The following is a 12,200-nucleotide window of genomic DNA, read 5'->3' as shown; positions in this document are numbered from 1 at the left end:
GTGACTTTGTTGGCTGGTGTGAGACCAACGTACTCCAAATCAACGCTGGCAAGACAAAGGAGATGATCATAGACTTCAGGAGGAAGTCAACCCCTACAACACCGGTGAACATCCAAGGGAAAGATATTGAGATAGTGGACTCTTATAAGTACCTGGGTGTTCACCTCAACAATAAACTGGACTGGACTACAAATACAGACGTCCTGTATAAGAAGGGCCAGAGTTGACTCCACCTGCTGAGGAGACTGAGGTCCTTCAGAGTCTGCAGGACTCTGTTAAGGACATTCTATGACACTGTGGTAGCATCTGCCTTTTTCTATGCAGTGGCCTGCTGGGGGAGTGGATGCACGGACAGGAACAGGAGCAGGATTGACAAACTGGTCTAGCTCCATGCTGGGATGTCCCCTGGAGTCTGTGGAGGTGGTTGGCGAGAGGAGGATGTTAGTAAAGCTGACATCCATCATGAACAACCCACATCACCCACTGCATGAGTATGTGAGTGGGCTGAGCAGCTCCTTTAGTCAGAGACTGAAACACCCTCGCTGCAGGAAGGAGCGCTTTCGCAGATCATTCATCCCAACAGCAGTTGGACTCTATAACTCCTCAATCACGATGTCATAAGTCACTGGACACTGTGAACATCCACGGTCACCACTTCATGCATAATAGACCTTCCATGTGTATGGACATGTGCAGGTATATATGTCTGTATATGTATACATATGTATATTTAGTGTGTACATGTGTGTGTGTACATGTCTATAAATCCGATTGTTCAGTCTGACGTCACTAGCCGTGTCTGGGCCTAAACTCCGCTGCAGGTCCATATATCAAACGATCACTATGGCATTACTGAGAGTTGAAAAACTGTCTAAAGTCTTTCATCTTTAATAAAATGATCAGCGTTCTGCTCTACCAGGTGTAACAATTGAGTTTAACATCCAGGCATCCATGAAAACGGAATTTATGACATTTAACGGAGTTAGAAGTTAGCAGGGAGTTAGCTCGCTAGCTTCTATCTAAATACAATATAGCATGTCCTGACTGCGGGGTTTTGGAAACAAATTAAAACGTACAGCTCTGCTATCACTTCCAACATAAATGAAGACAGAAAACTAAACAGCAGTGACGTTTGTAGGGTTACTGAAGTTGGGCTAGCTGGTATATAATGATGTGCTACGTGACCGCTAGCGACACAGCTATGTTAGCATAATATAAACAAGCTAACTTTTTTTCCACTCGATAAAAGTTAACGTGAGTGTTCTCGGTGGTCAGGAACAAATGTAATCGCATGGCAGGATGCTGTAAAAGGACCAAACTTCAGCCAGGAGAACAACTGAGATAATCCATCCATAATACGAGGTTAGTCATTCATATACTGCTGCATGGCCTGGGCTGTAGTTACATCCTAAGGTTTTAAAAACTGAGCTTAAATAAATGATTAGTGGTAATAAAAGCCGAGGGAGGTCAACAGGGATCACTGACTGTTTTAGGAGCTTTTTGAGATCAAATAGAAGAAAATACATAACATTAAACATGTTAACAACACAAAAGCCATATTAAACGCAGACTACTTTAGACCCGGAAGTAGGATTCGTCGCGTCATCACTGAACAACCGGATAGGAATAGTAGTGGTACAATAGTTATGTTAAGCTATATAGTTTATGTCTTCCATATTTCCAACTATATCCATAATCACATACTGTGTATGCTACCATTGTATATAGTGTATTATCTTACTTTTTTTCATTGATTGTACTTAATTTGTATTTTTGTATTTCCTTCTGATATCTGTACCTGAGCTGAGGTGACGCAAAAATTTCCCCGTTGTGGGATCAATAAAGTCTTATCTTATCTTATTGTATCTTATCATGTTGACAGAGAACAGAACAGAAGGCAGAAACATTCAAAGAAGAGCTTTGAATGTCCTTCAAGAAGCCTGAAGAACTATTCCTGAAGAAATGACAGATTTCGATAAATCAATCACCTGTTTCTCATTATCCTGCTAGGAACCTTCTAAAATAGGGGTGTGGAACTCCAGACCTCAAGGGCCAGGTCCTTAGACATGTCCTTGATCCAACACAGCTGATTTAAATGGCTAAATTACCTCCTCAATATGTCTTGAAGTTCTCTGGAGGCCCGGTAATGAACTAATCATTTGATTCAGGTGTGTTGACCCAGGGTGATATCTAAAACCTGCAGGCTGGCCCACCGGACCTTGAGGCCTGGAGCTCCCCACCCTGTTCTAGAGGCTATCATGAAGTTGCTGAAAGCAGTGCATCATCCACCAACCAGTTTGACCAGTAGACAAACTGCAAAGGGTCCAACTGGTGGCCTGTAATGTCCTTCACATGGGCTAACACTAGGTGTTCAAGGGATTTCATGACCACAGACGTCAAGGCGACAGGCATACATGCCAACCCTCCTGATTTGAATCCCGAATTTCAGTACCCCTCCCGAAAATCTCCATTCTCCCAAATTTCTCCTGATTTTCCACCTGGACAACAAAAATGAAAAACCATATCCCAGAATTCATTCCAGCCATTTCCAGTTTCCAACAATGGTGGCAGCTACTTAGGTTTAATATTACTCTTATTACTCTTTCTGGGTTGCAAACTAAACTTTTAGCATATTTTCAGGTGAGAATGTAGGTGTGTAAACTTCAAATATCTGAGCCGGCAAGAACAGCGAACTCCCGGTACATCATTTTCAAACCCCCGCGGTCTTTCGCCACTCAGGTTAAACATGATATATGAGTCACTTAGATAACCTAAAAATGTTATTGTTTTTTTACTTCTTTTTTTTTTTAGTGTTTTATTTGTTCCTGAGTAAATTGGTTTGGCTGAGATTAAAGTTATTAGATACGATTAGATTAAATAAAACTTTATTAATCCCTTGGGAGGGTTCCTCCGGGGGTTTTCACACAGCTGAATAAACATCAAACAGAAAACTGATTAAACAGAAGTGTGAGATGGTCGAGAATTTACACCAGTGTCTGGTTATATTTAGATAGCAAGGAGCAGATGGCAGAGTTTCACTCCACTGAGAGAGCTCGTGATGTAATTCTGAAGGCTAGACCGTCACAGTCGCTCACTTCCGGCCTACCCGGCTTTCGGAGGACCCGGCCCACTTATAGCACGAAGGCCGGGTCCTCAGGTGGATGCAGCCTCTGAATTTGGACAGCCCTGGCTCGGGGACAGTAATAATGGTGACATTTAACTTACTTTAAATACATAATTTTAAATAAATAAACACTGTAAAATTCAAGTTTTTTTGTTTTGTATATGTGTATACCCCCCCTTTATTAAATGTCTCCCTAATTCTGAGGTCTCAAGGTTGGCAAGTATGGCGTCAGGTCTATAATCATTCAATCCTGGAATGGTGGGTTTCTTGGGGATGATGGTGGAGTGTTTGAAGCAGGAGGGAACTTCACACAGCTCCAGGGATCTTTTGAGGATGTGGGTAAAGCTGGGAGTTCCTGTTTTTTTAAGAGTTGGAAGTTTTCATGCATTTACTACAGAAGCATTTCTTTGGGAAAAAATGAAACTTAATGTTGAAATAGCCCTTTGTTTTCTTATAATAAGATATCTCGGGAAATAAATGTGTAATTAAATTTCTTTATATTGATAGAAAAGGGTGTTTCAGAGATCTGGCACACTTAAGATTAAAGTAGGCTGTATGTGGCCAACAATGTAAAATGAGTTTAACATTGCTGGTCTAATAGTGACATGTCTGTTAATTTCCACATCTTACTTCCTCTTCTTCAGTAACCTTCTGCTTAAAAAAAAAAAATCCTGATTTCATAATTTCTCAAACTGCTACTTGTGTTCTGTTTCTGATCTGATCTGTCAAAGGGGAACTCACAAACAGCTTCAAGGTCTGAAAATCAGCAGATGCAGTGAACACTGAACATCAAACTGCTGCTCTCTGGAGGTGATGGTCCACTTCTTCATCTCTATGGTAGGTTGTAGCCGGGTTGGCTTAGTTCAGCTCAACTCAGTTTTTAGGGTTTTCCATTAGGTGTTAGCGCCTCGTACTGGGTACTTCTTTAGTACTTAAATACTTTTTTAGGAGTTCCAAGCGAGCCTAGTCAAGCCAAAAACATGATGTCAACAGACTGCAATACACTGATTGGCCAGGAAGTGACATCACTGGAAGAGTCATGAGAGCAACTCCCATTTTTGAAACCAGCCAATGAGCCAACACACAAACCAATATTTTGGCCATTAACCATTGATTTAGGAGAAGGTATGCCATCACCTCAGTGTCCTCTTTTGTTGTGTTGCGTTTACGTCGCACACAACTGACATCACGGGACTTTCGGGTCATGTTGCTATAACCCAGCCACACTGAGGTGGTAAACTATTGTAATTTTTCTCTTTTGTCCTGTCTTCATTCTCACTCTCATCAAGTGCTTGCTCATAGAGCTAAATCTAATTGTTGGTGATTATTCTCTATACAATATAATCTTTACAATATAATTTAAAAGCACCTTGAGACAACTGCTGTTCGGATTTAGTGCTATATAAATAAAATTCAACTGAATTGAATAAATGGAAAACACAACTGAGTTGAGTCGACTTGAGTGGAAAAGAGCTAGTGGAAAAAAGGCAATTGTTCCAGATAAGTGATCAACATGTAGAGCACCATCACCTGAAGAAAAACTGTTCCTTTACCTGGCTGCATTTAACAGAACATCACCTCATGGGAACACTATCGATACCAACGCTGTTATTGTAATCAGATTGATACTAGCGGGATAGGACCAATACTTTGTTAATATGCTATGAGTTCAGTATGTAGCCCACTAAACTGTTTTAAACACATACAGTAATTATTACTTGATATACACAAAATAATAATAATCCTCAAACATGCAGATTTCTAGCCTATAAGACAAACAACAATAACTGACCCAGAGTGGCTTAGAGACAGGCACATTTACAAACCACGTCTCCACACTGCTTTCCCTTTATAGGTTAAAACTATCGGTATTGGTATCTTAAAACCTGTATTCACTTGGTATCCGATTGATACCAAAAGTTTGCAGTATCGCACACCACCAACTGGTGGATGATGGGCTATGGGAATGTGAAACCATCACAAACCATGTCACAGCAGATAAATCAGAGGTTCAATGAAAACCACCTCCCCGGTAGCAGCATTTAGAATAAATAAAAATGAAAACTAATAAATAGCTAACTATAAATGTAAAAATACCAACTATACAACTGTACAAATATACAAGGCTTATTTAGATGTGCAAAATTGCTCTGTAGTGTTGCACATGTCTTGGGCAAGTGCGTTTGTGCGTGTGTGTACATGTTTAGACAACTTTGTGAGGACAGAAAATTGGCATGCTACTATACTTCTGGGGACCAACAGACACTTATGGCAGTGTTTACTAACCACTGTGATGCATAGGTGTGCTGTGGAAGATTATCTGGTTTCACCCGATTAGTACTCCAAGCAAACGTGAGTAACGGGAAGAACAATTAAATTCTCTTCCACTGGAGGGCAGTACAACATCTTGCTCCAATTAAATGGGTTGCCAAATGCCAGTAAAACAGAAGACGAAGAAGAAATTACATATAGCCATGCAACAACTGCGTAATAGCAATAGATAAATATTTGAAAAGAAAAAGTAGTCAGTCTCCAGATCCTGGAGAAAATTCCGACCCAGATGAATGCCCTAGCATGAGTAGCGGTCACAAGAAAGCCAAAATGGTATACAGCACATTCCAAATTAGTATGTAAATAATATTTAAGTGTCATAAAGATTAAATATGTTGTTTTTCAATTAAACTCATGGATGGCATTGTGTCTCAGGGCTCTTTGGATCACTGAAATCAATCTCGGACACCTGTAATAATTAGTTTGCCAGTCCACATTATAATAATACATTTTACATTTTATTTAAAAGCAACTTTCAGAACACCCAAGGACACTGTATAGCAAATAAAACAGGCATAAAAACATTAAAATTATCCACAATAATAAGAGTAGCAGATAGAAAGTTTAAGATCATGGATAAGTTATACGGAGTAGGCAATTTTAAACAGGTGGGTTTTGAGTTTGGACTTAAAAAGAGGGAATGAAGTGATGTTTCTGAGGTCAGGGGCTAAGGAGTTCCAAAGTCGAGGGGCAGAGCAACTAAAAGCCCTGCCCCCCATAGAAACAAGAGGAGAGGAAGGAACAAGAGAAAGGGAAGAGGATGATCTGAGGTACCGGGAGGGGATGGTGATCTGAACCAAGTCAGAAAAGTATGGTGGGGAGAGAGAATGAATAGCCTTAAATGTATGGAGGAGTATTTTAAAATGAATGTGAGATTTGACCGGGAGCCAATGAAGCTGCTTCAGAATAGGGGTGATGTGGTGGGCAGAGGGAGTCTTAGTGTTAATACCGGTGGCTGAGTTCTGGACATGATGAAGCTTATTGACGGATTTTTGTGTAAGGCCAAATAAGAGTTAATTACAGTAGTCGAGGCTATGAACGAGAATGGCATGAGGAGTGAGGAAGGGGTGGAGGCAATTGATGTTACGGAGATGGAAATACGCTGAGTGAGTGACATTATTAATGTGTGAATTTGAAGGATAGTGTACAGTCAAGAATGACACCCAAACATTTCACAGAGGGAGAGATAGAAACCGGCAGTTTATTGATAGTAACAGAAAACCAGGTAGTTCTGGATAGTGATGATTTAGAGCCAACCAGAAGAAGTTCTGATTTGTTGCTGTTGAGTTTAAGAAAGTTGGAGGAAAACCATTGTTACGGCCCTGGCCGTCTAGAGTTTGTTTCTGTCTTGTCTTTAAGAATCTACAGGTCCTTCCTGATTGCAGAGCTGGCGGCAGCTGATTGGTCCCCTCATCATGTGGCTGTTTTTAAAAGATCCCTCACCAGCAGTTGTTGGCGGCAGCGACTGACAGCAGTAGCAGACCTGAACCTGGCTTCCAAACCTTGTGTTATTCGTGTGTCATTCCTGAGATTTACTGAGCTTTGTATATAATGTGTAAATTAGTCTTCACTTGTAAATAGTACATTGTAAATAGACACTGAAACAGAAGGGCTGAGCTGCCTTATTATTTTCTTGTACTGTTTTCTCCTGTTTATTTCAGTTAGGGAGTTAGGTGTAGCATGTCTTTTGTTTGGTTTTTGTTTCAAAGATTGGCTTCTGGGTATAGTTTGGGGGCCAGGACAGGGTCACTTCCTTTCTAACCCTTATGTTATGTTCCTGTACCCCTAGACTGGGGCGTAACACCATGAATTAAGTTTGGCTAAACAGAGGGTAAGAGAGGGAGGAGTCGGGTTTGGTGGACAGGTAAAGCTGGGTGTCGTCGGCATAGCAGTGCACTGAATATTATATTTACGGAAAATGTGTCCTAGTGGAAAGAGGTAAATGATGAAAAGGAGGGACCCAAGAACAGATCCCTGGGGCACCCCAGAAGACAAAGGCTGAGAAGTGAAGGATGTTAGTTGAATGAACTGAGTGTGGTCAGACAGGTATGATTTGAACCAAGCTAGTGGAGTATGAGAGAGGCCGATAGAGGTTATTATTGGTTAGGTGTAAGTGAACTTCTGAAGCAACTATTTTTTTCAAGAATTTTTGAGAGAAATGGTATATTGGAGATAGGATGAAAGTTATTAAGGTTATTGAGATCTAGACCTCTTTGTTTTTCAGAATTGGGGTAATTGCAGCAACTTTGAAGGAAGTAGGAACAGTTTAAGTGGTGAATGAAGAGTGGATAATTTCAGATATGAGAGGAAGAAGAGAGGGTAGACAGGCAGATGAGATCAGCGATATCAGTGACAGAGGGAAGTTGGAAGGCAGAGAGGCAATGTAATGGAGGTGGGATTACAGAGGAGGGGCTACAATGAACCATCGGGAACCAGGTCTTGGTGTATCTTATGAATTTTTTCAGTGAAGAATAGCATTAGAGAGTCGCAGAAGTTAGACGAGTGGAGATGAGCAGGTAGAAAATCTGGTGGTAGCTGTCAGATAAATATATCGGATTAAGAGAGCAACTGCTAAAAGGGTCATTACAAAGCGGCAAACAGATATTTGAAGCTGCTGATGCCTCTGTGGCCCGCAAACGTCAAGGTATAGAATCCTCCAGAGACTTGCAGTCATGCATAAACCTTCTGTTCAGCCACCCTTAACCAATGCTCACAAGCAGACAAGCTGACAGTAGGCCCAGAACTACATGAACTACAGTCTTGTTAACTGATGAGTGGCGTGCAACCCTGGATGGTCCATATGGATGGAGTGGTAGATGGTTGGTGGATGACCACCATGTCCCAACAAGGCTGTGAGGTCAGCAAGAAGGTGGTGATGTTTTCGGCCGGAATCACGGGGAGAGAGCTGATCGGCCCCTTTAAGGTCCCTGAAGGTGTGAAAATGACCTCTGCAAACTATGTGGCCACTTTCTTCCATGGTACAAAAATAAGAACTGTGCTTTCCACAACAAAATCATCTTCGTGCATGACAATGCACCATCTCAGGCTGAAGAAATACCTCTGCATCATTGGCTGCTATCAGCATAAAATTATAGAAACTCATGGTGTGGCCACCATCCTCCCCTGACCTAAATCCTATTAAGAATCTTTGGAGCATCCTCGAGCAAAAGATCTATGAGAGTGGGAGGTATCCACATCCAAAAAGCAGCTCTGTGAGGCTATTGTGACATCCTGCAGATATTCAAGCAGAAACTCTCCAAAAACTCACAAGTTCCATGGATGCAAGAATTGTGAAACTGCTATCAAATAAGGGCTCCTATGTTAATATGTTTTTCATTGAAATAGCTTTTGATTTCAGTAAATATGATCACCTAATGCTGCAAATTCAACAAATGACCATTTTCAGTTCATTACAACCTATAATATATTTTGGAACTCTGTGTGTAATAATTTGGAACAGTGCATTTTAAGTTTTTTATTTTTGAAAAATAAAATTTTTTTGAAAATAAAATACTGTTTTCATTGGCAGGGTTGTTCAGTAACATTCGAATATCATCAACTATAATGGTTGATGACTTGAAAATTATGCTGACTGTCACTTGCATCAACTGTTTAGGACAATCAGAGGAAAATATCATTTGCATAATAATTTGGAATGCAGTGTACTGGGGTCAAACTGAGCCAATTCCACTATGCCTCGAGTGCAGGGAAAATTATCAATATGCTTTATGTGACACTTTTGTTTGGTGGTGTGCCGTGTGACTTTTCTAATGTGAAATATGTGCCGTGGCTCCAAAAGGTTGAGAAACACTGACTAACGGGGACAAAATGCCCCCATGAATTTGAAGGCATTTTGAGGGTCAAAATGTTTTGGTGTCGAGGGTTAGGGTTAGGCCTTCATTTTTGATGGTTAGGGTAAGTAGCTAGGGAAAGCATTATGATTGAACTAAGATATAAACTTTGTTAAGCAGGATAACTGAAATTTGTGAAATGAAAGACAACGCCTCTCTCTTTACCTGTTGCCTTACTGACGCAAGAAAAAAAAGAAATGCAGCCAAACCAGCCCGTGCCCATAAACCTCAGAGCATCTGTTGGACACTCACAGAAAGTACAGTTGGTGTCTGCCCTTCACATCAAGTAAGTACACTCATTTATCTTCTTTAGTTATGAGTTTGATATTTAAGGGAAAGTACTGGAAGTTTTGCAGAGCTAGAGATCCAAGCTAAACTTGTCTTGCAGAAGGAGCAAGAGACTTAGTTTTAATTAGACTAACATTCAGCACCTGCTGGAAGTAGTTTTGAACACAGCAGTGAGCTAAATGCAGCCGTTTGTCATAATTCATCCTCAGGTTTATACTTTTTCTTTGACTGCTAAACTTAAAATAAATACAACATGAACGATCATATGATTGAAACAACAAAATCTCTCTTTGGTTACTACAAAGATCGACACTGTTCAGAAATAACATGCTGCAAAACCCATAATTACACAGCTATTCAGCCAAACTGGTTTAACTGAGAAGTGAACGGGCCCCCGCCCTGCTTTCTTTCATTCAGCACCATAATAAGTGGGTCATCCGTCACAAACCCTGACACTGACAAGCATGTTCAGCAGCAATACAGGTAAGACACGCAGCTTATCTCCCATTTCCTGATCCTGTGCAGTTGGGCACAAATTAAAAGCCTCACCTTTCCAGGTGAATGCAGTAAACGTTTAAAAAGATCAAATCTGCTGGCTTGTTTTGTGCAAAAAAACAAACTATGTTGACATAGTTGAATTTTTAATTTTTAAAACTTATTTTCTGATGTTCGCACAGACAACCACCCCTCAGGATACAACCTGGGCCCACAGGCGGGCGACCAGGGGTCTCACGGGGGCCAGAAGCCTAAAGGAGACCATGGAAAAGAGGGGCGCCACGGTGGAGATGGTCGCCATGGAGGGGATGATCGCCATGGAGATGATCACCATAGAGATGAGCCCCGTGGAGGTGACTACCGTAAAGATGACAACCGTGGAGGTGATCGCCACGGCAATGATCATGATGGCAGTCAGAGGAGACGCAGCCCCGATCGCCAGAGGGACCGTGAACATGACAGCGACCACAGCTCTCGTCGGCATCGCCGCGGGAGCGGCAGTGGCAGTAGCAGTGATGGCGAGGGTGATCATGGAAAACATGGGCACAAACAAAGGCATCGTCATGGGAGCGGAAGCCCTGGCCGTGGTCACGGTCGTGGTCGTGGTCGTGGTCGCGGGCGTGGGCATGGCCATGGGCCTCCAAAATAATGCAGTGAATCCAGGTGAGACACAAGTACAACAGGAACCTGAACCAGTGATTTGTGGATGAATTAGTCGTACTACTGCTGAATGACATACAGTAAATTATCATAATTCCTCTTGCTGAAAATTATCTTTGTAAAGTCGTTTTATTTGACAGATAATTACATAAAAAGCCACCAACAGTCAAAACCTGGTCCACCTACAATCGCCTCAACATCTGTCTTTTAAAGCAGCTTTGCTCCTAATTTTAAACCTCAGCAAAATCCAAATGTATGAGCTAAATTATTATGAAGCGTGAAACTATCCGTAGACACTGTAAACATGTTTATTTCTGCTGTAAAGTTGGACATTTTAACATGGGAGTGTATGGGGATTGACTCATGTTTGAAGCCAGCCTCAAGTAGCCATTAGAGGAACTGAAGCTTTGGTGCTTTAGCATTGGATTAAATTTTTAAGTCCAAGTGTTTCCTGCTTGTTTATTTCATTCAGTTTAGGGTGCACAGGGCAAAATACCTTCTAGAAGCAATTCTGAAATTTATTTTAAAGGATTATCTAAACTAACGTTAATTTAACCAAGTCTTAAAACCTTTTTTCTCCCCAAAAGTTACACTTCTACCACAATCTTCCCCCAACATATTTCCATTCAGGATTCCTTTCGATGCCACGTCCCTTTTATGATTGTCTGGCGCTGCTCAGTATGAAGATAATGTCATATTTCTGTGAGCCAATCAGCATTTAGCACCATTTGGCCCTGAGGCCAACTGGTGGGTTGTTTAACTGTCAATAAAACCTGGGCTAACACGTTTTTTGGGAGCTAAACCTTCAACAAATAACTGCAAAACATGCTCTTAAAACTTTGATCTTAAGCTTCATGACACAGGATGAAAAGGATGATCTGAAGCTTTAGTGTGAAAAAAACCTTAACGAGAGATGTTGGCACTTTTTAAAAATGATGTCTCCTTCCATTGAAAAAGTCTGACAAAGAAAGCTCGCTCACATGCTCACCAGCTAGTTAATTCATTTTAATGGGAAATAGAGATGTTTGAGAAGCTTCTGGTGAATCCTGTTAAAACTTGTCGTCTTGCTCAAATCACTTAATCTCTGCTGTCTTTTTTTGTGTCTCTCAGGCAGCAGAGCCAGCCACCAGCAGAGGCCCCTCCTTTTGAAGAGCGTTAAGTGAAAGCACGTTGCTCTGTCATGACACTGAGCTCACTGCTACAGTAGTTTCAGCATTTTATTTTTTCACTGAAGACGTTTTGTTTTTTCTTAATCCCGCAGCCTTTGAAATCCAGCCAAACAAGCTGAGTGGACGGCTCCATAGTTTAGGCGATCTTCACATTTGGGTGAAATAAAAATGATCAAACTGAAATGGCTCTCATGTTTGCTTGTTTAATGGCTTCTCAACGTTTTTTTTAAAGTGCAACATTCTAGCCAGGATCTTTGCAACTTTCTTATAATAGTAAAGTTT

The 12,200-nt window shown here is 41.1% G+C and overlaps 1 protein-coding gene and 1 long non-coding RNA gene across 2 annotated transcripts; both read left to right on the top strand.

Annotated features, from left to right (window-relative positions):
• The first annotated feature begins 621 nt into the window (after positions 1-621).
• LOC147302000 (uncharacterized) lies at positions 622-7,155 on the top strand. The gene is made up of 3 exons (XR_015127210.1): positions 622-696; positions 3,856-3,961; positions 6,815-7,155. It is a non-coding gene; the product is annotated as an uncharacterized LOC147302000 (long non-coding RNA).
• A 2,336-nt stretch (positions 7,156-9,491) lies between these two features.
• LOC147301999 (uncharacterized) lies at positions 9,492-12,101 on the top strand. Its single transcript, XM_086284095.1, has 4 exons — positions 9,492-9,592; positions 10,012-10,077; positions 10,272-10,752; positions 11,860-12,101. Exons 3-4 carry the CDS (start codon positions 10,353-10,355, stop codon positions 11,910-11,912), a joined length of 453 nt encoding a protein of 150 aa, XP_086140221.1. The 5' UTR covers positions 9,492-9,592; positions 10,012-10,077; positions 10,272-10,352; the 3' UTR covers positions 11,913-12,101.
• The last annotated feature ends 99 nt before the right edge of the window (positions 12,102-12,200 follow it).

Source organism: Aulonocara sp. 'chitande type north' Nkhata Bay, linkage group LG23 (assembly GCF_057382095.1).
Source record: "Aulonocara sp. 'chitande type north' Nkhata Bay isolate Kocher_YH1m ecotype deep benthic linkage group LG23, A_spYH_male_GT1.1, whole genome shotgun sequence".
Taxonomy (NCBI): Eukaryota; Metazoa; Chordata; class Actinopteri; order Cichliformes; family Cichlidae; genus Aulonocara; species Aulonocara sp. 'chitande type north' Nkhata Bay.
Note: the sequence above shows the minus strand (reverse complement) of the source record. Positions and strands in the feature narration are given on the sequence as shown.